Source organism: Sinohyriopsis cumingii, chromosome 17 (assembly GCF_028554795.1).
Source record: "Sinohyriopsis cumingii isolate HCF-2022 chromosome 17, ASM2855479v2, whole genome shotgun sequence".
Classification (NCBI taxonomy): domain Eukaryota; kingdom Metazoa; phylum Mollusca; class Bivalvia; order Unionida; family Unionidae; genus Sinohyriopsis; species Sinohyriopsis cumingii.
Window position 1 is genome coordinate 54,192,148 of NC_142977.1, and position 27,428 is coordinate 54,219,575.

A 27,428-nucleotide genomic window follows, 5' to 3' on the forward strand; every position below is an offset into this window, starting at 1 on the left:
AGTAGCTCCTGTCAAACCCGAACGCAACAAGAGGCACCGCTGCTCCGAAATGGAGCTCACGCCAGTTTTCTTCCTCGCCCTTGTGTCGGGATCTTGGGCTGGTAAGTAATATACGATAAATAATATACGCTATTTCCACGCTAATTTATGTTGTTTTTCATTTAGCTAGTTTCTTTCTTTTCTTCGTTATATGATCCCTGTTTATATTTTAAACACAAAATGTTAGAATTCAAACAACCTTTCAAAGGTTGCAAGCACTGGAATTCCACTTCTTTAATTAATATCGCATGCTATAACTATTATTTAGCCACCTCTATCTAGTTTGTGAGTTTCTTCTTCGATTTGGTGTTTTCCTTTCATATTAGAATATCAAAAGATAACTTTGGAGTTTTATTCTTTTCGGCTTTACAGCACATTTATTTTCATCTTGCCATTAATTCTTTTCTGAATATTTCTCGAGAGACTGTTACAAATCTACTCCTCTTCACACACATAAGAGCTCCTTTTTCATCGTCTACTAAAAAACCGGTGCACAATTATGTTAGAATTAAAATTAATTAAGACCAAACACTGTCTAATACATCTAGTGAGTACACCCTTAATTTGGTAACAATCGGATTTTTTGTTGTTGTTTTTATTCAAAAACTAATTTATATAGAAATATACATAAAAACGTGTTTGTTTAATTTAGGCATTGCATTGTTGATTTCGCATGAAGGATATGGGATAACCTGTACCAATGTAAACTTCATGGCTGTAATAACGTAATATAATTTATCTTTATTGCTACAAATTTACTATTCTTAAACTTAAACTTTTCTAATTCTCGGTTTTGATGTAGCGTTTACTCTCCGAAAAGTACCCTAGTCAGAATGATAAGTTTGACATTTCAATAAAAATCATAATTGCCGCGTTAACTATATAATATAAATATATAAATATATAATAATTTAAAGTTTATTTATTTTCAGGTCCTATTACAGAGACAGTATCAAAACAAGACACATGTGCAATGACGTGTACTGGTAAGGTCCAAAGAATCATTTATAGCTTTTGGTTGCTATGTTACCCTTTATGCTATCATAACGTTTCCTTAAACAGAATAGATCAGTCATAAAATGAATTACCTTCGAAAGCAGACATGTTACTACAATACGGTCATCATTGTGCTACTAATAAATTGCCTAGTCAAATATCACAGACTATAATTTGAATGCTGTGAAACAGTGTATATATATCACACGTAAATTTTACAATCTAGATTTTTGTTTTTATTTAGAATCACGGCATTATACAACCTGAATGCTATCTCACATAAGGTAGTTCAAATTCACTTTTATAGGCTCAAGCAAATTCAGCTACAGATCCGGAACGACTTACATATACCAGTATGATGTGGACACAAAAACTGCAGTGATGGGATCATTTGATCACCACTCCGGACTGCGCATGTCTGCTAAAGTAATCATTGAAGTCCTCAGCCAATGTGAATTTGTCATGAGGGTAAGAATGGTTCAAACGTTAACAACCATCTTTGCATATTCGTTATATGTTATATACGGTAATCTGAAAAGAAAATCTATTATCAACCAAGCTTAAACAAAAACGAGTTCACAGTAAGCAGATACAGAGCTTCAGTTGCTGCACTTCTACAGAAAACTTTGGCTTTAATATTTAAATTTTGAATGGTATTCTCACAAGTGGAGCAGTAATCATGCGTTCTCACAATTTTAATGTAGTATAATAGTATCCCTATACTAATCTTGTTTCTTATCATGTGACTTTCTTACGAGGATCCACTAAATGAAATAATGGAACATTTCATACTGTACATACATTATTCTTCCATGACACACAATAATCGTTAAACCTTAACAAAATACAAATTTCTAAACCTCCTTTGTAAAACTGTCTAGAGAAAATGTAATGATAGAACAATAGACAAATGGTTAATTTATCAACGTGAATCAGTTAATGATTAAGCTAATAATTTTCAGTTTATTTCTTCTGCTCGTTTAATATTGTCTGTTTCAATTGATATAATATACCATGTTCTTTATTGGGCTCTCAACAAAAACATGAAAAATTATTAAAATGCCATGAAATTCTTTTGTAAATGATATCGTTCTTATCTCGATTTACCTGAAAATCTTCTAGCAATAGGATCTTAAAATGAACGAACATGTCACCACCTTCCCCTACCCACCCAAAGTACATTGAATACAAACATGCCCTGAGGCCATAAAACACAGAAACATATATTATCATAAAATCAAATAATTACGAATGCAAAGTCACTTGTAACAGGATCAATAGAAAATCTGTATCGCAACAATCGCTTATAGAGGCCTAATAAGAATACAGTCTCCCAGCTATGTATGAAAGAATCACCCGTACAATCTGTACAAACTAATTAACGTGGATTTCCGATAACTATGTGTGGGTCTTTTATTTTCAGCTCAGTAATGTAGTGCTATCTGAAACCAATCCAAACTCTCCCTTGGAGATGAGGACCATGGGCAGCGAGTTTTCAAGAGCCATGGAACAGAATCCTCTTCGCTTCTCCTTCCAGGATGGACGTGTTGAAGAACTATGCCCCACTGGTGGGGACGCACCTTGGGTACTCAACGTCAAGAGAGGTTCCTATCCACCTTCCAAAACAGCATGGAGGACCTTCAGAGGGACCAGAAAGTCAAAGAGGTACCGTTTAACTCGTCTCTCATCAAGCTTGTTCTTCAAGTCATCATTACAGGAAAATATTCGTTTGTGTTGCTAATATCTTTGCTATGCATCAACCAGATAGCAAACATCAACATTCACACTAGTATAATATATAACGTATATTTTTCCAGACTGACGTATCCGGAGTCTGTGACACAGAATACACAGTTGGAGAGGGAGACCGGTATCGCACAATTGTCAAGAAAAGCAAAAGTCTGCTCGGATGCCGTAACCGTCAAGGAGCACAGACATCCATCCAGGGAGTCCCCTACACGACTTCCTCGGTAAACCAGGCATATCCTATTTCGTTTTTGTCAAATACAACTTCATAGGGCTACATAACAAATATTAATTTAAATATGTATTTAACATTTCTAGGAATTGAGTAGCCATTAGTACGTTTTTCTTCATTGCCTACGGTGACTCCTTTTACATAATATTGCATTTCAAATAACTTTCATACCAAATCACCCATAGATATTTGATTCCTGCAACATCCGGGTAGGTTACCCAAAACACATTCGTATTGCGGTAATGCCTGTCAGTCCCTCCATATGCTTCCCAAGTGTTGGTTTACATACAGACGTAGTTGTGTAATGTCTTTTACTCCTCCTAAATCCTAAACAATGTTAAGCTAGACAAGATAGACATATGAAACATGTGTTTCTGGGTCGATTGTACCATTATTGTTTGATATTTTAATCCCGCCCCAGCAGAGGAACATAGGTGGGTATCAGTGATTTTGTCTAAATGTCAAATACTTCCTGAGTTGTATGCCTCAAATGTCTGGGAATTGTGCTAAATGAACCAAGTGTCAACACGTATCAGACTAGAATCCATGGACAATGCCCTGAGGTATATACCTACCATCGGGGACTTAGTTTGTTAGAAATTAAAACTGTTCATTTCCCCAACTAAAACAATATATACACATACTGGACCTAGAATGGCAACTTTGATCTTGCCACTGACATTCAACCATGTTAATCTCTATCTCTCGAGACAGAGACCCGTGCCTGTAATTTTGAAACGATCGAGATCCATATACAAATAATACGTATCTAATGACTCGGGATGACAAAAGGAATATATACGATCCACTGCCATGAACCGCTAAATCACTAAATCCCCAATTCATGAAGACAAAGCATAGAAGCTATTGAGATCTCAACATTAAAACTATATATACATACATACACCCACACACAAACTGTGTACATACATCTGGGTGTATTGTTATTTTCAAAAAAGCTCTGTAGCTAGTTTTAGTTTAAAAATTATCAAGATGCACAACCACTAACTATATACATAATTATTAGGTGCGAAACAAAATACACATACTAATTTATATTTTCCTAACGACAGTCCTTACCATTCAGGGGCCTATATAACAGGGTTGATAATCCTGGTCGAGGTCAGAATGGGAAACAAATTAGTTGCGTATGTGACCTTTCCTCGTCGAATACATTCTTTACTTATTCTAATTGGATTTGAAATTATACTTTTCGAAAGGCATACATTAATATCTAGAACAATAATCTGTACACGTGTTCAAGCAGTTTTCCACATCTACAGAGATAGAACGATTACAAGTATTAAATCTGTACCTCTAATGGATGGCTTGTCTGCTGAATTGCAGGACATTCAGTCACTACCAGTTTTGCATGGAACCCACGAATGTGAGCAGGAAATCAACACCCGGACACAAACAATTAAAAGTGTCATTTGCAGGGAGTCCTACAAATTCCTCCCCTTCTCCAGGGAATCCAGTGGAGCTGTTACAAACAGCACGCAGAAACTGACATACGTAGAGGAAAGATCCGGGGTGTCAACACAAAGTAAGTGCTAATTGACACAATAGAAACAATGGATATACATGTTATTACAGACGTCAAGGCGTTAAATTTGCTATGCATTGGAAGGATTCTAATGCATATATTTTCCGTCCGAATATTGCATTTTATTATTTGTGATAAACATAAGCAAAACTCTAAACGAGCAATTATGTCATTACACATTAAGCATTGAATCACAAATTTTACTTGTCTGCAGGACCAATACAAGACCGAGCGACCTTGCTCTTTGAACACGTTAATGATATCGGTGGGTCTGATAAATTCAGGAAGGAAGTGGAAGGGAGATTGATCGATATCTGCCTAAATACCAAATCCGGAGTTCAACCTGAGACACCTCGCCTCTTCGCTGATCTTGTCTACTCTATGAGAAAATTGGACGCAACATCAATCAGCCAGGTATATCAGGAAATTCAAAGAGGTTCCATATGTCCAGACAACAAAGAACGACTAAGGTGAGTTACCAATTTAGTCCCTGTTTTCATTTCAAGGTGAAAAAATAAACTTAGCACTGATATAATGTCCCATGAAGTTGATTCCTGCGTGTTATATTCCCTCTCCATGACATTGATTCAAACAATTCTTATTCGACTTCCTGTCTTGCATAAAAGAGACATTTTCTCTCAGTAAATTTTTGGTTCAACATTATCATCTGAACGATTACACAGCATTATCTGACATCACAAGCCAATGGCAATATGCCGTTCTTTTAATATTTTAATCTTTTATTCATCACAGTAAATATTTCCTTGATGCAATTCCTATGGTTGGAACAAGTTCGTCTCTTCAAATGCTTACTAGACTCATTTTGAACAAAGAAGTAACGGGAATTGAGGCAGAGATGTGGATGACTACCCTGGCATTCATCCAGAAGCCAACAAAGGAAATGCTGACCGAAATTAAGGTAGGTTAGACACCGAACAACATAACACCTAAATTATCAACCAAAATATTATATTAATATGCATAACACCTAAATTATCACCCAAATTATTATATTAATGTTCATAAATAGTTGCTTCTGGTATTCACTTTCAGACAAGAATTGTAACCACAGTCCATGTTTGTTTTTATAACAATGCATTCTAGATTAAAACGGATGGCGTTTATCCAGACGATAAGTAACCATGTTCCTAAATTTATGTTGAAAGCATATGATCTCTAATGAATGACTTCATACCTTGATGATAACATTTATGTTTCATGACATTCAATGAACTGCGGCAAACTCAAATTACCAGAGTTAGTTCAGCTTCAACACAGATTCAATTTCTGGCTGATTATTATCAAGTGATTTAACGCTGTTCAAAAAGGGCCATTTGTATAGGAATTTGATGCGATAGCGGTATTTGCGATTCATCAATACATGAAATTAGATTTACAACCAATTTTGACTTTCAGATTTACCTATAACGATTCTTGTTACAGATAAATCTGAAGATTAACAGTGGTATCCCTTTTGTTTGAATTTTATCTGAGAGAAAATGTGATTTTTATTCTGAATGTACTGACAAGTGTTATATATATATATATATATATATATATATATATATATATATATATATATATATATATATATATATATATATATATATATATGTTTGCTTTCCAACTATCTTTAGCCTCTTCTGACAATGGAAGATGACAGTGGTAAAGCCATGCTTGCAGTGAGTTCCCTAGTTAATAGCCTCTGTCGCTTCAACGATGACTGCGACAATGATCCAGCGGTAAACGAGATTATTTCAACCCTCGAAAGCAAAAATCGGACCTAGCTGTAGGGTCAACGAAGCTACGATGAAAACCGTAAGAAATACAATCATCAAAGCAATTTTTTGGAAATGTTTCAAAATATAGTTCTACGTTTTTATCCCAAAAAAAATTGTTCTGGTTTCCTCCATCTGCTGGATAACACATTCGCATGTCATCTACATGTTCCCGTATATATTGTATCTTGATATGAGATCCGATGACGTGAACCTTCTTTTTCAAAACTATTCTGGTAAATGCAAATTCGAAAGGGTCTAATAAAGAGATTCTGTTCAAATTTTGATTCTCATTCCGAAAATAATACTATCTATTTTTGCTATTCTTTTGCAAGTTAGAGGTTCTTATGAACAATTCAAATTTCATTCCAGATTCTACTGAGTCTGCGAGCCATTGGAAATGCTGGGCATGCACATAGAGCGATTCCGACCCTAATTAAATGCTTCACGCCGACAACCAATCCTATGGAGATCCGTCTATCTGCAATTGAGTCCTTCCGTCGCATCTCCTGCAATGCAGATGTATGTTACCAACTCCATCTATATATAGATTATTTTCATAGAAACAGTACAAGTAATATAATTAAACTGGAGAAATCTTTTTCTTAACATCTCGTTATTTTTGTCTATAAGAGGAAAATTGGGACAATCTGGATGTTTCTCGCTCATCTATGAAAATTATTTTTCCTAAAGAAAGTTATATACTTCTTTCAGTGGACAGCTATAGAAGCGTTGTACCAAAACAAAGAGGAAGACTCAGAACTGCGCATAGCTGCATATCAATCGCTGATGGAATGCCCATCAACAGACAGACTGGACATAATCAAGAAGACACTTCAGACTGAGGAAGTCAACCAGGTTGGTTCTTACATATGGTCCCACTTGACCAATCTGATGGAGACCTCTGACCGCCACAAACAGGATATCCGCTCTATCCTGGAAGATGAAGCTCTTCAGAAGGAGTTTGATTTAGACAAAAGGAAGTTCTCCAGAAACTATGAGAAGTCTTTCTTCATTGAGAGGATGAACGCTGGTGCTAAGGTCGAGGGCGACCTCATCTGGTCAAGCAAGTCTTTCATCCCAAGATCTGGGATGGTCAATCTGACGGTCGATCTCTTCGGAAATACTTTAAACCTCCTGCAGCTTGGAGGAAGACTGGAAGGTCTGGAATACTTCATCGAGTCCTATTTTGGACCAAATGGTTATTTCGGTGAAAACCAGCAAGCGGCTGAGACTACTGCTATCAAATCGATCCGACCCGACAAGATCAGCAAAATTGACAGAAGGGTAAGTTTAACATCGTATCAAATTTTGCATCTTTTATCTATTTCAGACACCAAATAAATCAGTAAGTGATTGATTGAACAGAAGCCTTACTGATTAGATCTACGAAATGTATTGTCTGACAAGAGTGTTAGTAAATAGGCATTGAATATTATTTACCTTTTTTTTCCTCTTATATTAATACCACATATGTTCATAAACCATCGGCTCTATATATCACTTAAATTTGCTTCAATATCCAAACAGCTGAAGAGCACATTGGACGAATTGAAGGGATCTATATACATGCGGGTCTTTGGAAATGAATTACGCTACATGAACTTCAATGGGCAACAAACAACTGGTACCGGTCAAGATTTCGACCTTTTTGACATGATCAAGAAGTTTTCCAAAGGTGGCGACTATACCCTGAGCCAAAGCTTCATGTTCCTTGACAGCAGTGTTATCATTCCCACCAGTGCAGGATTCCCTCTAAACTTCACCGTGAATGGCACAGCAACAATCGAACTTAAGGCCAACGGAAAGTTCGAAATCCGAAAATTGTCCTCCGACTTGGAAATAAGCGGCCTTATACAGCCAAGGTAAATTAAGTAGAGCAAGCATATAAATCCGATCTTTGAATAATAACCCCTATCTTGTTCGGATTATTTCATTGATAATTAAAAATGTAATGAATTTCATTTAGTCTTCATCCTCAAACACAAAGTGAAAATGTATTCTCTCAATACCCGTGACCCGTATAATTCGAAGAAATTTACGAAAACACTAATCAATTCACTTATGATGATTTTCAAATGAAATGTACATTTATGAACGACATGCTATAATCATTAACGTTGCAAATAGCACTGAGGCAATTATGAATTTGCTAATGAATTTCATCTCAAATTCAATTTGCATAGTGGAGCCATCGAACTTTCGAGCACGATGAGTGTTGATGCCTTTGTTACCAAAAGTGGTCTGAAGATGGTGTCTACTCTGCACACAAGCAGTGCACTTCAAGGAAAGGTTCAGTTGTCTAATGGACGTGTTTTCGTTGCTGAGTTGGATATGCCTCAAGAGAAAATGAACATCATCAGTGTCAAGTAAGATTTCACTTTCAGTACGTATGTTATTTTGCAATATTGACATTGTCATATTATATCACGACTGAGAAATGAGATCTCTCTTTTGCAAAAAGTTAATCTACGGATGCGTGCCATTTCATTCATTAGTTCTTCTCGCCAATTAGTCAGTCATTGCATGTTGATTTAAACTACTTTTACCTCCTTTGCTAGATTTAGTATCAGTTTCACCGTACGTGCATTTTGGGACGATATGCATGCATGCTTAGACAACTAATTTTGTAATCTAGAATTTAACTTTTAATTGTAGTTTCTAAAGCTGCCTGATGGAAACTGAATTTTGAATAATTATCTGATGCTAAAAAAATTCTCATGAAAATTTCGTTACATTCTACACATATTTACCTATATATCATCGCCAAACTTCGTCTGGTGAAATCACTGCTAGTATGCTTCCGGGTTTTATGAGTGACACTCTCCGCCAAAAGCTTAAACTTATTATTGCAAATAACTTGTTGAATGTCCAAATTGAGACATTCATAATGATGATAGCTGTTTATGAAACCATCTAATTGAATGTAAATTACAATGTATTTACAATCTTTCGAGCTAAAGTCAATCGTTTCCTTTTTACTTCACCAGGACTGCATTTTTCTCTGTTCACCGTGATGTAGAGAAGGAGCAGCAGATGATAACCAATAATAGGCAAGCCAGAAGTCTTTGCTCCGGAGCCGATCTGTCAAAGGTCGTTGGTCTAGAACTATGCGGAGAGCTTGAGTTCCCTAATGCTTCCCTGGAGGCAAATGCTCCCTACTTCCCTCTCACTGGACCCGTTAGCATGGGACTGACCCTGTACAAGAGAGATGCACATACTGGGTACAGATTTCAGGCCAAATCAATACATGTAAGTACGGTGAAGTGAACGTAATTGTTTGACTCTTCTAAACCAGGATTTCAGCAACACGGAAATATAGTTGTCCAATTCCAATTAAATCAGTTTAGATCATGCCATAATTCTAGTCAAAATGTATTATTATTATTATTATTATTATTATTCGCAACTATAGTGAAATTATAGTCAAAATGGAAGGTTACGTCGTCTACGAATTTCAGATCCAATCTGTAAAGTCTCCTGTTAGTAATATTATAACTTTCTCATCACTGCTTTTATTATTTCAGACAGGAAATGTCAATCTAATACATCTAAGTTTCGACACCCCAAGATCCAAAGTTAATAGAGCTCTGACTGCTGATTTCAGCTTGAACAAGAACGACATGACCCTCGACATGAGCTTTATAACTCCATGGAAAGGCGCTGATTTCAAAGGTAGATCAATCTTTCTTTGAAAACACTTCGATTCAGTTGTTTGCCTCGTGTCTTCCTTCATGTTTATTTCCAGTCACAGGTCCTTGTATTATGCAACTCAGAGGTGAAGTGTTTTGCAGAAAAATTTAATCATTCATACGCGATAATATACGTTTTTATTTCGGATTATGGATAATTTAATATCCTTAGGTGACCTAATTCTCTTTTCATAATTTAATTAGGAGCGATCACCAATGATGAAAACACAAAATCTCTTAATGGAAAATTGGTTTGGGATAACAACATGCGGTACCTGATAAACAGCCGCGTCCAGATCGATCGCAATGGAAACCAAGTGACTTACACCCCATCCCTTGAAATCCGTGTGCCAAACAGAGACACCGTCAGCATGAATGGCGTCGTAAAATATAACCCATGGACTCTGTTGGACCTTGATCTTGCATTTTCCGGAATCACCATCCGACCATCCAACATAAAGGGTAATTAAATTGTTATTATTGGCAAATATAATTAGCAAAGTTCTTTTATACGTAGAGTACATATTCATGACTTACATAAATTACTGCATACCACATACCAAGAGAAACCATTGTGACTTCAGTATTTACCTGTAATGTTTACTTTTTCCATCTTAGTCACCATTTCAATCTATTTACAAAGCAATATAAATGTATTAAATTTAATTCTAGTCTATATTTTGAGTATAAGAGACACATGAAATCCACAGACGCCGTACATTTTGTAGCCCCTTAAATCATAATCAGAGACACCGGTTATTATTCTTTAGCCAACCTTGAGAGTAATTCTGGCATGGCGGGCATAAAAGGTAGCATCAGCGTCGGTAAAGAAGAATATTCCTTGGAAACCCGTATGCAGACAGAAAGAAACAAAAAGGATCTGATTTACAGTCCCATTCTCTCTATCCGGACACCAAAAGGAGAGCTTGTTGCATTGGGAGGCTCCGTTTCATACCTAAAGGGGAAGGGATACAACGTCAACTTGGTTCTAGACAAAGCATTTGAGAAACAAGTCGCACTAAAAGGTATGCATTGCTGAAAGGCATTCAGCTCATGCTGACTGAAACGATTGTCTTTTGCTTAGAATTTATATGATTGAAAACTTCCATTGTGCTATTACAGACCGTGTGAAATAAAATCCACAAATTGTATACCGTGTTGCAAGGTCGCCGATATGACTTTGTCATACAGTTAAACCATGTAAGATCTATTGTGCTTAAGGTACCTCCAGCCATATGTTTATTGAATAATGCGACCTGCGTCACGGTATCAGGCACTTAATGCACAAGTACTGAATGTATGTGAAAAATATGCAGTTATGTTTCTAAAAATGTCACGGAGCGGTTGACCCCTGTGAAATGCCTCATAGTTTTAAGATTTTATATGGAAACCATTGTCATGATTCATAGCTAACTCTAAGCAAAATATCAAACATTTACCATCTAATTAACCCGAAAAATGTCGATTTCATAGAATATTGCTTATTCGTTTCAGGAAGGTTTTCAACAGATACTAATAAGAAGGGATCGTCAATAACTGCCAATATTGATGTCAAGTCAAGCCCCCTGGAAATGATCCTCAAAAGCAAATTTGATAAGAAGCCAGAGGGAAGTCTTTCCACTGATATTGACCTAACATATGTCATCAAACAATACACACGTAATAACATCAAATTTGTGTCCAAAATCATCAACATGAGTACAAAGACGCTGACTAAGGCACGAACTACAGCGTAAGTATGAACATTCAAGAAGGAAACCCTAATAAATTATCTTTATGCACTCTCTCCATTCGATATATTTTTTACTAAAAAGCAAATGAATAATTTGTGATAAAACTTTAACTCTCAGAGTATTTGCAATAATGTATCGAAAATAATAATTGATAAACAGTCCATTCATATAAAGTCCACCAGATTCAGGATAGTTTTCATATTGCCTCAGCATTTCAATCTCACATACGCCAATGTACACTGGCTGAACATTTTTGTTTTATGTCTTATTCATTATTTCCTTCTTTTTTTTTTTTGTTTCTTAGAAACCTGAATGTCAAGAAAAATCCAGAACTGAACTTCAAGGCTTTAGTTGAAATGAACCACAACTATAAGCATAGTGAATTCGATGCAGATATAAATTACGGTCCAGACTTCAAGGATCCAAACCGAAGTATTGAGATGTCTGCTCAACTGAACCACGATATCAAAGGCTGGGCAAGCGCATCAGCAGATGTCAGTTTAAATTTCAAACACGTTGGGCAGGTCTGTTCATTTAGGAAAACAATCACTTTAAGCTACCTCTTACCTTCCTTACTATTTTTAAGTATTCATATTCCGACATTGTTAGTATGAAGTAAATGCTATCTAATTCATGAGTGGTTAAAATACAATAACTTGCTCAGTGGTCAATTTGTGGTTCTTCGCAAAGATACATGCAATCAAGGAATAGGAGCAACAAAAGCTATCAAGGAATTCGTAAGGTATTGTAATACAGATTTCGCAAGTGACGTACTCATATTACCAAACCACCTTTGACATCTTCGCATGAATAATGTTTTCAGTTAGGGTTAGTTTAGTTATATCAAAAACTTTTGATACGACAAAAATAAATACAATTTGCATGGAAACCGTAACATTCATCAATGCGTAACTTTTCAAATATGTTACATCAATCGCTCAGTCTCTTTATGCATGTAATTGAAGTCAGTGTTATCTAGATATTTACTCATTAAATAATCTGTTACAGGGACTTAATTACCTCCTGAAAGGCAGCCACAAACACGACAGGCGTGATTTGGACTCGAGTGTGTACCTTCGAAGGGGAAAATCAACTATCGAAAGTAGCCTGCGCCTCAGCGACAAGACAAAAGACTTGATGAGCGTAACAGGTGAATTTGCATTGTCAATTCCTGGAACAGATCTGAAGCTTACAAACACCCTAACGCAGCCAGATAAATCAACCTATACCAACGACATGAATATCGATCTGGGTAAGACGTCCAAAAACAGCATTATTACGACTGTGCGACAACCTGATGACAAATCCATGCAAATATCGTCAGACGTCCAAATCAATGGAATGCAACCAGTGAAAGTTAGCGGTGAATATAATCTGAATCAAGGAGACCAACGAGTACAACTGGAGATGACAAAAGATCAATTGAAATATATTGTAAAGGTTACAGGACAAACAAGTCCACAGTATAGCATAGTAATGGACATGCAGTACCCAACTCGACACGTTACTGCAACTCTTGACGGATTACGCATGGGAGATTCCTACAATGGCAGCTTCGATTTGAAATGGGACGTTGACAGAGACGATAGTCGTTCAATTACATTGATTGGGAAAGGCCGTTTCACATCGATCAAAGGGTTTGAAGGCTCACTGACAACGAGATATCCATCCAGAGAGCTCATACTCAATGTGCGACATCTTGCTGACAACAAATACATCTCAAGCATAGACTTCCAGTGGGAGCCAAAGAAAGTGGTATCTCTCCAAGGAAGTTTAACTCAGCGTACTGCAGCAAAGAAATATCAGCTTGTCGGAGCTATTGGATTCTCCAGCCCCTTCAAAGGATATCGTGATGTATCACTGAAAGTGGGCCATAAAAGCGACCCATCCCAGATCACTTCTGATATAGACTTTGCCTGGAACCCGTCAAACAAGATCTCAACAACCATGTCACTAAAAGTTCCAGTGTCCGCTAAAAACATTGATGTAAATATCTTTGCCAAGACACCATTTGATGGATTCCAACAGATCAAGGCTAGTCTGGTACATTCCTTCAGCAATTCCTCGCAGACTAGTGCCCAGGTCTCCTGGGATAAAGAATTTGTCCAAGCCGATCTATCTCTCATCAGTAATGGGGACACTTCCAGTCGAGACTTGAAGGGACAAGTGGATGTCAAAACATCATCAAAATACTTCAAGATAATATCTCTCTCAGCTACACACAAAGACGATGGCCGGGCATATGATGATTCCTTGAGGTTGAATTGGAACAAAGATTCCTATGGTTTGGATAGTTCAATGATCCATGAGTGGCAAGGATGGTCCATCCAGAACAATGGCAAAATAAATCTTATTTTGCCATCTTTAAATCTAGAGACCACGTGGGCTCATTCTAACACACCGTCATCAACATCATTGTCTCTTACTAGTACCTGGGGTAAAAGGAAAATATACATCAATTTCAATGGAAAACAAGCGATGTCCTTCCCAAGAGGAACGGCCTCTGCAACGCTAGAGATACAGACTCCTTTTGATCCTATCACGGATCTTTCATTGAAGATAACACATGAGCATAACTCGGGAAGTATCACCTCTAATCTTGTTGTAATGAATCAAAGGTCACGTGTCCTCTATATTGATGTGAACCACCAGTGTGGAAACGGACAAATTACGTCTGCCTTCCAGTTTTCCAATCCAAGGTTAGGTGCCTCCCAACTGAATATTGACACACAATACAAAAGTTATCCTGTCAACCTACATGGTGTCCTAGTAATAGCTTCAAATAGCATCATATCCCTCGATGTTTCCATCAGTAACAATGGCTATACGTCGCTTGAACTGAAAACACCTATTAGCGGGTACGAAAAGGTTTCACTGCAGACCAGCATGAAATCGGAAAACCAGGAAAACGTGTTCGCTGTAGCTTTATCGTTTAGCTCGAACAATAAATTCACAGCAGAAACACGGTACCGATTTGACTCTATCAAGAGATTTAACATGGTCATCAAAACACCCTATTCATCTCTTCAAAGTGTTCAAATTGATGTCAGAGGGCAAGGATACATTTCATCATTTTCTGCAGATGCTAGCGTTGAGATACTCCCTGTTCTTAACAGGGTTTCACTTTCGGGTAGATTGAATACTCTGAATGGACTGTCATGCAAACTTAGACTCGACACACCTTTCCGTCAACTTCCATACCTTCAGATAACAGCTAATACTGAAAAACCAGGAGAAATGAGAACATCGGTGTTGGAGATAGAATACATGCCAAGGAAAGTTTTGAAACTGGAGTCTGTCTACAACCTGAGTGATCTGCGGAAATTTCAAGGAACATTCACATTGACGACGCCATTTGTAGGATTTGATTACTCCAATTTCAATTTCACACATGAGGGCGAACAAAATAGAAAATACAACCTGGCTATAAATTTTGATACACTCTCAGACTTTAAAGCAGAAATCCTTCTTCAAACACCAATAGATGGCTTTGAACAATCATCAATTTCTCTCGTGCATACAGGCTCCCTAGGAGATTTTCTAAGTCGTGCAGAGGTGTCATATGGACGAGACAAGAAATATAGCGCTGAGGCAAAGATTAACATGAATCCTTCCACAAATATTGAACTGACTTTATTAACTCCGCTACAGGACTACAGGGTGTCTCAAATATTATTCACAAACAGCGGGAACAGGTCTGATCTCAAATCACATGCTGAAATTCTCATCAGTGAAGATAAATCCACATTAGATTTTACATTATCCTCCAGAGGAAATGTCATGACTAGCCTTGTCATTACAAGTGCATATTTTGCCCCCGTCAAGGCTTCTTTCTCACACCAAGGACCCATGACTAATTTTAATACCAGGATGCAAGCTGAGTATGGACGGCAGAGCATCTTTGTCCAAGCCAAACTGAACGCTGCTTCTGGTGTGACTGGAACATTGATGCTGAGAACACCATTCAGGCGCTTTGAGAATCATCAACTGACGTTTAGCTATGATGGAACACCCACCAATTTCCAGTCCTCAGCAAAATACGTCTTTAATGCAGAGAGTGTTTCAATCGACCTCTCTATTGCAAATGAGCCAGCCACAACTGGTACTGTGACAATCAAAAGTCCATGGTTTAAGCCAATCCTTACGTCCTTTACATTGGAAAGGACACAGAAGAACATCCACGTCGCTGCACTAGTAAACTACGACAAAAAGAAAATACAAGCAGATGCTAGGCTAGACGTTGAAGACAATATCCATGCAAGTGCTTCCCTTACAACTCCATTTGAGGGGCTGGAAGAACTTACCGCAACATTTGATCATTCGGGATCTCTGAAAAACTTTAGATGCCGAGGCGAGCTTGGACGACCTGATGAAAGAATAGAAATCAGCGCTAACTTTGACGCGACCAGAGATTTAAGTGGTTCTTTCTCATTTTCGAGTCCCATTTCTGGCTATGAAAACATCGGAGTTTCCTTCAAACATGTCGGTGGAGTGGACAACTTTAATAGCGAAGCTACTATTATTGTAAATAGAGACAGCATTGAAGGACGATCATCCTTTAATATAAGACCTGCTTATTTGGATACCTCTGTTTCCATAATTTCGACTTTCTCATCTGTACCGAGACTTCAGTTCCGCTTGAAGCATAGTGGATATCCCAGCGACATGATCAGCCATGTGGAAGCAATGATAAATAATGACAAACATGAAGCTGATATCACATTTAATATGAATAAAGGAATAACGGGAATTATCACTGTGAGGTGCCCCTTCATTAATGACATTGATCTTATTATGAACCACGCAGGTGACCTGACTAACTTCAGAAGTCATTTAGACATTACTCTTGTTGGTGTTAAGAAGGTGGACATGAATGCAGCATTGAGCACAGGGCAAGAAATAACTGGTGATCTATCTATTGATTTGCCAATTCGAGACTTCAGAACTTCTCGTGTGTCCTTCAAGCATGCAAAGAGTTCAACAGAGATGAGAAGCCATTTTGAATTCCTTGTAATGAATAAGGAAACTGTAGGAGATATCGCTGTAACAATCTCTCCGAATATAGAAGGGAGTGTTTCGCTAAAGAATCCATTCACCGAGGACATAGCATCATCATTTAAATTCATTGGCAACAACAAGAAATTCGATTCAAGAGCTGAATTATTGTATGGAGCAGTCCAACAGTTAAATATTGGTGCTTCGATGGCTGTAGCTCAGAGACTTACTGGCAAGCTTTCTGTGCAGTCGGTTTTCTTTAATCCAGTGGAAGTTTCTTTAGAGCATGAAGGTCAACTATCTAACTTTCAATCTGGTCTACAGATGTCCTACGGAAATAATCGACTGACCGGTAAAGTCTCCTGCACAACCAATCCAAACATTGAGGTGGACATTACCATCACAACACCTTTCACAGGTTATGAAAGAATTAATGCTGCTACTAACTACCGTGGTAAAATTTCCAATTTCAACAGCCACGCAGAAATTAGCGTCGGAAATAATAAACATGAAATGGACATCACCTTCACGACAGAGCCGAGACTTCGTGGATGGATGAGCGTAAGATCCCCATACTTCAGTGATATTGAAGCCAACATAGACCACGCAGGTGAAATAACCAACTTCATGACCAATGCTGGATTGACCTACGGTACCAATACTCCTGTTTTGTTACGGAGCAGTTTTGATACCAGTACAAAGATTGACTTCATGTTCACTCTGAGAGTTCCTTTTGTGCAAGACATAAATGTAGCCATCGAGAAAAACGGAGACCTATCTGATTTATCTTCTCACGGAGAAATATCTGTTGGTGACAGAAAAATAGAGGCTGATGTTTCATTCAACAGAAAGGATAAGTTGGCTGGAAGTCTATCGCTTCGATCAACAATGTTCAAACCCTTCCAAGCATCCTTTGAACATGCAGGAGGACTTTCCTCTTTTAAATGTCACGCGGACGCAGACTTTGGCATGGAAAAGACAGAAGTTGATGTAACATTTGATACCGACGAAAATATCGAGGGCAGTCTAAGCATTACCTCCACACGTTTTGAAACAATTAGTGTCACTTTCACGCACTCTGGACCTCTCAATGCATTCAGAAGCCATGCTGAATCATCTTTTGGAGATAACAAAGTTGAGAGTGATATTCAATTCAGCTGGAGCAAAATTGTAGAAGGACGCTTGTCTCTCCAGTCACCATGGTTTAGTCCAATGAAGGCCTCTTTCGAACACAGTGGATCTGTATCAAACTTCAAAAGCCATGCTGAGGTTACCTTGGGGTCAAAGAAAACATCCGGCGACGTGAGTCTGAACTTGATTGGAAAAATAAGCGGAAGTCTGTCGGTTCAGTCACCAGGTTTCGACAATGTCATTGCTACCCTTGAATACAATGGTGACATTTCTAATATGAGATCGGAGGCATCACTGTCCATTGGAAACAGAAGGTTTAGTGCAATGACTGTGTTCGCTACTCGGCCAAATTTCGACCTTGAAGTAGTTGTAGCAACTCCAATGCAAGGTTATGAGAGAACAAGCATCGCTATTCGCCATGACGGGTATCTGACAAACTTTAAATGCCACGCAGAATGTTTCATTGGAAACAAGAGAAGCGAAGGTGATTTAATTTTCAAAGTACAACCAAAATTGGAAGGGAGCATTGTAGTGAAGACTCCATTTTTCCAGGACACCAGCATCAGATTTGATGCTGCAACCAGTTCAGCAAGCCTTGAAGCTCATGCTACTGTGCTCTACGGTGGAGAGAGAATGTTTCATCTTGATGCTAACTACCAAGCAGACAACGTCATCATCGCAAACATCGAGATGACAACGCCTTTACAAGGCATTCGACAACTAGGGGGCAACTTTAATTTTGATGGAAATCTGAGGCGGTTCCAGACATCGCTTGAATTTAGAAAGGAAAACGAAAAACTGCTTTCCACTAGAGCCATGTTCGAAAATGATAATAAATTGAGCGGACAACTAAGCTTCCTTACGCCTGTCACCTCGCTACTCACTGGAAATTTTAACCACAATGGACACTTGTCAGACTTCAAATCAGACTTCGATTTCAACTATGGAGAGAAGAGAATGTATGCAAACGTAATGTTCAGAGCCTCGCCAACGGAAGGATCCATAGAAATCAAAGCTCCATTCATGAGCGATACATCGGGGTCTTTTAGACTCGATGGTCAGCCATCCAATTTTAAGGTCCATGTTGACGTAAAGGCTTTAGGAGAAACAGGTGCTACTCACATATCTTTCACCACTGATAACGGTATTACTGGGAACGTCAAATTGCAAAGCTCAATTCCATGTCTTGACAATATAGAAGGGTCATTCAGCCATACGATGGGTTATAAAAACATTGAATCCAAAGCTAAACTACAATACTCTCCCGGAAAAGCCTATGAAATAAATGGAAGGGTTAGTTGGAGAAAGATTCTTGAGGGAAACATCATAATCAAAAGCCCAATCGTCAACTGGGAACAGACCAGCATATCATTCAGACACCAGGGTAGCTTTCCGAACATTCAGACCCATGCGGAAATGATTCAGTCTCGGCAGAAATTCGAAATCGATGCCACTCTTGCCTTTGACCAGTCATCTGTAGGTGCAATTTCCATCAAAACGCCCATTGCTGACTTTGAAAACATAGGATTCAGTTTCAGAAGGGTCGGAGATCTCTTCAACCTCGTAGCAGAAGCAAAGGTCACCTATGCTTCACAAAAGACAATTTCAGGGTCATACAATCACAACATTATCGGAAACAAACTGCAGACAAAAGCAGTCTTTTCAACCCCATACACCGAGGACCTCACGCTCAGCTATAATCAAGATGGCGATTTTAACAACTTTGTCTCTACTCTTGAAGCCTACATGGGTAGCATGAATGGACTTTCAACAGAGCTGCTATTCAAAAACAGTCTCCAGACCATCGATTTTACATCTACGGCCACAATTATCCTCGAAGGGACGAGCAAATCCTCTCGACTGGCTTTGCATCACGAAGGACCGTTCAGTAACTTTAAAACCACTGCCTCGGCAAATTTTATCGGTAAGGAAGCAAAAGTCGAGGCCACACTAAAAAGTGATTCCACAATTCAAGGTTCAATATCGATTCAAACTCCTCTTGAAAACTTTAGGGACATTGGAATGTCCTTCGAGCATTCATGGAATCTTGGAAAAATCTCAACTCATGGTTCCATCAAGTATGAAGTGAGTAAAACGATCGGAGGGGACTTCAGCTATTACGGATATAATTGGCAGCAACTTCGGACGTCTCTCGAGGTAAGAACACCTTTTTCTGGTTACGAGTTCAACAAAGTATCATACGAGCACAACGGAAATAAAAACGGCTTCAGATGTAATGCTCAGATTGAGTGCGCACGCCAAAGCATAACAGCGCTGATTCAGGCCTCCAAGGTCCCAATGAATTTTGGGCTTGATGTAAAAACCTCGTTCCCAGGATATGAGGAGTTGGGCATGAAAGGTAAACTAGAATCTAGAACTGTAATGTATTCTGGTGAAGCCAAAGTCTCTTTGAGCAGAAATAGTGCCATATCACTATCTGGAAGCGTTGATCTGACTGTGACACCTATGACTAGCAAATTACAGTTAATTACACCATTCCAAGGATTTGAAACCATGGAAGCCAGAGTCAGCCACAGTGGGGAGTGGCGTAATTTTGAAACAACGATCTATCTGAATACTCCTGTAACCTCGACAATAAGCACTGGCCTCAGTTTTAAACACATAAATACCCGAAACGGTTTTTCAAGCCAAGCGAGTTTGAACTGGGGATCTCCGGTATCTCAAATGATGGGCTACGAACTGCTGCTGGACAAGGAGACCTCCCGCTTGAAGGTCAGACTTCCTTCCAGAACGTTGGCACTGATGGGAACCAAAAGGACCAATAGTTACACCAGTCACACTGAAGGTTCCTTCCTCTGGGATGCTGATTCTGATGCAAACAAGAAAATTGCTTTTACAGCTGACATTACACCACAGGATGACTTCCTAAAAGCCGACGTGACCCTGATGATGCCGACCATTGGAAAGGTGAGCATATCTCGAAATGAATACGTCGGTTTAATTAGTGAAGAAGATTAATTTGAAAATTAAAATCTATTCAGTTTCTAATATTTCATTACGTTCTAACTTTCCATTTTCACTGTGTAATGGCAAATGTGTGACTTATTTGCAGTGTGATGCAATCGAATTTGTTATCCGACAAATTTGTTTCAAACATACATTAAATGAAAGATACATAGCCAACCAATAGTCGGTATTCATACAATGGTGTGTCTTCGTTTCATTTACAGGACTTTAAACTTGGATCGGAGATGATTTTGAACAGGGGAGCCGTCATTTTCGACGGGAAAACACAACTCTCCTTCTCCACGGATTCTAGAAAGACCCTCTCTGTTTTCACTCGTTTGGTTGATATGTCTTCCGGATATTCCAGCAAGAACTACAGCTTTTCTTTGGGAATAAGTCATCCCTACACCAGTGTCGATATCAGTCTGAAGAGTCATATTGGAAGCTCCAGTGACAAGATGTCAGCTGGTTTCGACCTCTCCTACCTCACAGCTCGCGGTGAAACTAAATCCATTGGCATTAATGGAGAACTCGACAGCGTCCGCAAGCAAATGACTTTCAAGGTATGACTGATATTTCAGCTTCGAAATCAAGCTTTAAGAGTAGTTGTTATAAGGACTGGTTTAATATTATGTCAGTCATCTACCTTCAATCGTATGTAGCTAAAAGAAATTCTTCCAATCATTAAGAAGGCAATATTTTCCATTTCAACACATAACGTCTGAGTAGGATAAAGCAAAGATGTCTTCCCAATAACCCTTCAGTTCTGTAATCACGTTTTAAAAGATAATTATTGGACATTGAGGATGAGGTTATCATCATTGACTGAATGAACTATTTACAATATTTCAGGCTGATACCCCACTGAAAAACATCCAAATCTCAGGAAATGTTCGCACAGAGGCTCCTTACACAGTTACTCTGAAAAATGCATTCGATATGACCACAGAGTTGTCTCTTGATCCAGTAAGACGGGCCATCAATTTTCATATGAACTATGATATCGGTAAGAATATACAACGAAATTGTAGTTTTAGGATCTTGAGAAACTTAAATTTAGATTTCAAATTTTTACCATTCATTTAAGCTCTATTACGTACATTTTGATGATCCAAGATATTTTTTCCTTTCTATTTAACAACAGTAAAGAAAAATTCATGTATACCAGACTTACCTCGATAATTCAACAATAATAAACAGACTGGACTCTTTATGCACTTGTTTAAATAAAATTGGTAATAAACAGTACGTAGATTGTATTTTCTTGATAGCGTAAACAACATGACGTAGCTTCACATTTCGATATTTATTTCTTTTCAAGACAATCCTCGAGATGCCCTCCAAGTCAGTGCCAGGTATATAAACAGTTCGGCTGCGGCAGCTGAGATTTATCACCTGACCAGCGGCGGCGGACGCATGACAGACGGCATGGTGTCTCTTCGATTAAACACTTCTACCCTACTCCACAGCCGGATACACTGGAGACCGAGCATCCTCCGAGACCTTCAAGTATATTAACAACACAACCGTACCCATAGCATCGAAACCATTTATAGAATCATTGTTTCGAATTATTTGTGAAAAAATTATTTAGCTTTATAAAAATACAAATGATAACTCTGGTTCACAGATTTTCATACGAAATCACACCTGCCCGAATTTTCGTCATAAATTATTGATCTTTATAGGACAAACTTCTAAATTCGTGTAACTTAAAGGAATCAATTGTTTTTAGTATCCTATTTCTTCAAGGATCCTATCATATAAAGGCGCTATTATAAGTTTATTTAATTGCTCCAGACATGTTCCGAACATGTCATACTCTCGTCTCTCTCAAATATTGATTTCTCAATTTCGTTTTATGTATGTTTGTAATTTGCAAGTAAAACTCACAAGAATGTTTCTTTTATTACTAGAGTTTCATTAATGTGAAGTCAAAGAAGTACATCGTTGACTTCCAAAACAGTCTAAAGGAGCTGAGGAAAAATGTTGATGATGAGATTTACCTAAAATCCAGAAGGATCGGTCAAGCATTTGAGGAGGATACTGTGGCTTTCAGAGAGGATCTCAAGGCTCTGAGAACCATGTACGACAACAATGACTACCACCTTAAGGATATTATTGACAGCATTATGTACGTAGTTCCAAACAACACTCGCTTTTTATGATAAATATATGCGACCATCTCAATTAATATTAATTTAATATCCTTATAAATTAATATTAATTTAATATCCTTATCAATTAATATTAATTTAATATCGTTAGAGTCCTATTCAGATTGTTATAACAATCCATATTTCATACCATGTAGTAACGATTGGACACTTTTTAACGTATTCATAGAGTTTAAGCAGCTATGTTCTAACAGAGGAACCATCCCACTACACCCCACCTAATCCCTCATAAATACTACTAGTCTAGAATAATTTCTATCCTGGAAATAATTATAGGACTATCTAGGTAACTATAGTTACGGGATGTATCATAGCATTTGTTGAATCCTGAAACAATCTTGCATATGAGAAGATCAAATAATAACTTGGGACTTTTGAGTTTTTAACAGCGTGCTTCACAAATGTGATTTCTTGTCTATTTGTTCGGCAAAAGAATTCGTTTTCCACGCCTGTAATTTCTTTTCTTTTGCAACAGAATCAAATATCAGGAGCTAAACCAACTTTCCGTGGATTATCTAGTTTCCAGTAAGGAATGGATGGTTTATAATACTGAACGAATGTTGCATGCCATGGAAGAAAAACTCAATGTACGTTCTTTCTGTGTCCGAAGCAAAATCATAAATAAAAATTCTAAAATGGTCATTTTTAATTTGTTCCCCCTCTTGTCTTCAAATATTCGTAATGGTTTTTTTTTTTTGCTCTTCATATTTAATTTATTTTGCTCTTTTCTAGTGTTATTTGTCTTTCATTACTGAAGCTCCTATCTTAAATACGATATATGTGTATCTGAAGCACACCATTTTGTTAATATTTATTTATGTTTAAGTCTAATTGCTTCTTTGTCGCAAGAACCCCCAAAATATAGATTTTGTTGTCTTTATTATAAAAGTTAATTAAAAGTATATATCAGTCAGTTTTCAATAAATTCCAGTTCACGTCGGAAAATATTGTGATGGATATAATAATTTTTCAGGTGATCATGGAAGAAATGCCTTCACTCTACTTTCAACTTCTTGATAAAGTATCTCCACACCTGAGTCAAAATATTCAGCAACTTCAACTTTACAGAACGAAGCTTACAGGTAAGATATTCATGTATATGACTGATATAAATTGTTTTAAAAACCACCAAGCACAGACAAATAGTGTCAATAGCTTCATTCTCCCATCCTCAAAAATCAGTTTGTTCAATTGTACTGGCAGTTTATACCGAATGCTATAAATATACGGTTTACAGTATAAATGTACATGTATAGTTCATTATGTATTATCTATAAGATCTGTGAGTGTGATTTCTTCATTTTATTATAAAAAAGATAATGTTTAAATACTTTTTGCAGGCCTTGCCAAAGATCCACAAATCGGCTCATACCTTCAGAAGTTGCAGAGTTTCCCCATGAAGCAACAATTCACTGACATGGCTCACCAGTACAGCTCTGTTATCTACAACACTCACGAGCTTGTAAACAGTCACCTCACCAATCTGCTGGGAAGAGATAATGTCGACCTTTTGCAAACAACCCTTCAGCATGTGAGTCGGGCAATACACATTAAGTTGACATCTTTCAGAACACTCTTCAATATTTGATTAGGTTAATATTGCTCTCATAGAGATAGCTCTTCAATAAGCGAGTAGGATAATAACACCTTATGTTGACCTTATGTTGACCTTGTGCAGGAGAAAAGGATACTTGCAATTATATTGATATCTTCAGCATGGCAGTAGGGCAATAATAATTTATGTTAACCTGACATAGAACGTTCTTAAACATATTGGTAGAGCAATAACAAGTTATGATGGCCTTTTGCACGGCATTCTTAAGAAAAGGATGTGGTCTGCCCCATTCGAATTCGATAAAACATTTCTTATTTTCGTTGTAACTTTCCTACCAAAAACCACAATGAATCACATTCTTATACAATAATAATTGCCAAATCTCCCAATTCAGGGCAAGAACGCATACAAGTACTGGGAGATCGAAGAGCACGTGAAGCTCGTCCTAAAGAAAATATATCTCACCATACGTCGAGCTGTGGAAGAGGAACTGACCTTCATGCAGCACTTCGTCAACGTGAGCAACAGTGGTATCACCGTATACGACCCTGTCAATGGTGAAATTCAAGCTGATATTTACCTTCCCATCCCTCTGGAATCACTTGACGCACTTCCTGTGTTCAATATGCGAAAGTATTCTAACAGGATCAACGGTTACCTGCCAAGTTATTTTGACACATCCTCCTACATCCCAGGCAGCGACTACAAAAACTGGCTCCCACCATTTAGAGGTAATTCACGACAATTATTCAATCACGTACCTATGTATACGTTACAATTACATTTACCTAGTGATAAGAAACAGTACTTTTTCTACGACCTACGAATGATGTGACATCAGAACGTTCTTTACGGGCAAATATATTTGTTGTTCTTTGAGTTCTTTAAATCGCATCATCTTTATACCCAAAATTTGACTATGATCATCAATGAGAGAGCAACGATAGTCCACCTATTACATATTTATGTTTTGAGATAGCAATAAAATGAATATAATACATTGGAACAATAGTTAATATCACATGTATATAATTTAATTTCTAAAGAGTCATGTGTCGGTGAAACTAGCTTGTTTCCTGACATATTTGCTCTAAATCTCGGGGCACAATGCTATAATGAATTTGTTTTGCGGATATTTATTTTCAAAAAGCAAATGCTGTGACAGATCTGGATAATCCTCACCGTAATACAAGCTACAAAACATGTATAATTTTCCAGCTCAAATGTTATAATTGAATATTAAGGTAATTGTTTTGTACATTTGCATCAAACTTTATGCTCAGACTTCCAATGTTATCCAGGCTATATTGGCGCAGGTTTGAAAGAACAATACTTTTTCTGTCTTAAAATTTTTTAATTTGGTACAATTCAAGAATTTAGAACAGATCCAAGACTCGGTAGGAGCAATTTGAATATAATTCACAGAAAGCAACGACACCGCACTTAATAATGTTAATTGAAATTTTTTTATTAATACGAAACGTTTCTTCATCAAATATTACTTTCAAATGAATAACTAAAGCTGTAATGGCATAATTGACTGACCATACATGCCAAAATTTTGTAATTAACTATCAGTTAGCTATAATACCATCATAAATTTGAATTCATCCTTTCTCTTATGTTTTCCCAGATGAAGCCACACTTGAAGGATCTGTAATCACCACCTTTGATGGCAAGATTTATACCTTGAGCAGTTCCTGTACCTACATCCTTGCCAGAGACTTCAAGAATGGAAACTTCTCCATCATTCTCAAAAACGATAATGAGAAAGAGATCATCATCATCTTCCAAGGCAAAACAATAGAGATGCTGAAAGGGGGAAAGGTGAGAAATATAAATCTCCCTGAAAGTAAAACATTATCTGGTAAAATGTATTACCTTGATTTCAGTAGGAGAGGACTTCATTCAGCAATGAATAAGAATATATGGACTAGATTTTCATGATATAGAAGTTAAATATAACGATCGCGAAGCAAACATCGTGATTGATATGTTATAGACATCATGGCATATAAAGGTCCCATATTATTAAAGAGTATGCCAATATTTGTTTCACATCCAGTTGCATTTTAAATAATAATTAATTCAATTAAATTATTCTACAATTATTGGTTTCTAGTAATGAATGAATTATTTGAAATGATTACTTTTCCAGATCCTTGTTGATGCTGAACCAAAGGATCTGCCCTACAGTTACAACAACGTCCTTATCAGCACCGATGGAAACACGATCACGCTGGACGCCAAGAACAATTTCCTTATAGTTTACAACATCTTACTTAATAGGCACACGTTCACCATGAGCGGCTGGTACTACGGTAAAATAGCTGGTCTTCTTGGGTCGTATGACAACGAACCCAGCAACGACTTCGTTACCTCATTCGGCAAGGTCATTGATGACGAAAGACGGTTCAGCAGCACGTGGGAGGTCGGATCCGGATCATGCCGTTGATCGCTAAAGCAAACCGTGGAATGTCAAAACTAACCATCCTTTCCTGACTTTACTTTTGCGTCAGAAATAATTCAAAACTAAAAAACTTGATTGACGTTCCGATTTTTGATTGAAATGATCTTTAGTACCTCTTATTTCTCGTGAGATAGACGCCAGTATTTATTTGTCCAATTTTCAAATCTGAGCATTTTGTCATCATCTCTTGTGCATCAAAATTATAATCAATAAAAATTTATGAATGTATCAAACTACTTCGAATTTTCGTTAATTTATCACACTTTACTCGTTTTGATTGCTGTTTCTTTCCTATCCTACCTCCTCACTATCGATATTCTGTTTGGTGTGCACTGTGTTGAATAGTGTTGATACTGGCACACGCATATTCT

At 37.6% G+C, this 27,428-nt stretch overlaps 1 protein-coding gene across 1 annotated transcript; it reads left to right on the forward strand.

The window, feature by feature from the left end:
* On the forward strand, positions 1 to 27,293 carry LOC149778772 (uncharacterized). Its single transcript, XM_089939525.1, is given in 32 exon segments — positions 1 to 101; positions 972 to 1,025; positions 1,343 to 1,503; positions 2,459 to 2,639; positions 2,642 to 2,700; positions 2,853 to 3,005; positions 4,361 to 4,559; positions 4,774 to 5,029; positions 5,313 to 5,478; positions 6,197 to 6,331; positions 6,333 to 6,377; positions 6,710 to 6,859; positions 7,052 to 7,624; positions 7,868 to 8,202; positions 8,524 to 8,706; positions 9,328 to 9,589; positions 9,865 to 10,012; positions 10,234 to 10,491; positions 10,800 to 11,054; positions 11,524 to 11,761; positions 12,067 to 12,286; positions 12,771 to 20,816; positions 21,080 to 21,418; positions 21,708 to 21,861; positions 22,177 to 22,364; positions 22,772 to 22,989; positions 23,508 to 23,619; positions 24,006 to 24,114; positions 24,373 to 24,563; positions 24,982 to 25,318; positions 26,221 to 26,414; positions 26,746 to 27,293. Coding segments are annotated over 32 exon segments (14,268 nt in total). The 5' UTR covers positions 1 to 49; the 3' UTR covers positions 27,043 to 27,293.
* Positions 27,294 to 27,428: the final 135 nt, after the last annotated feature.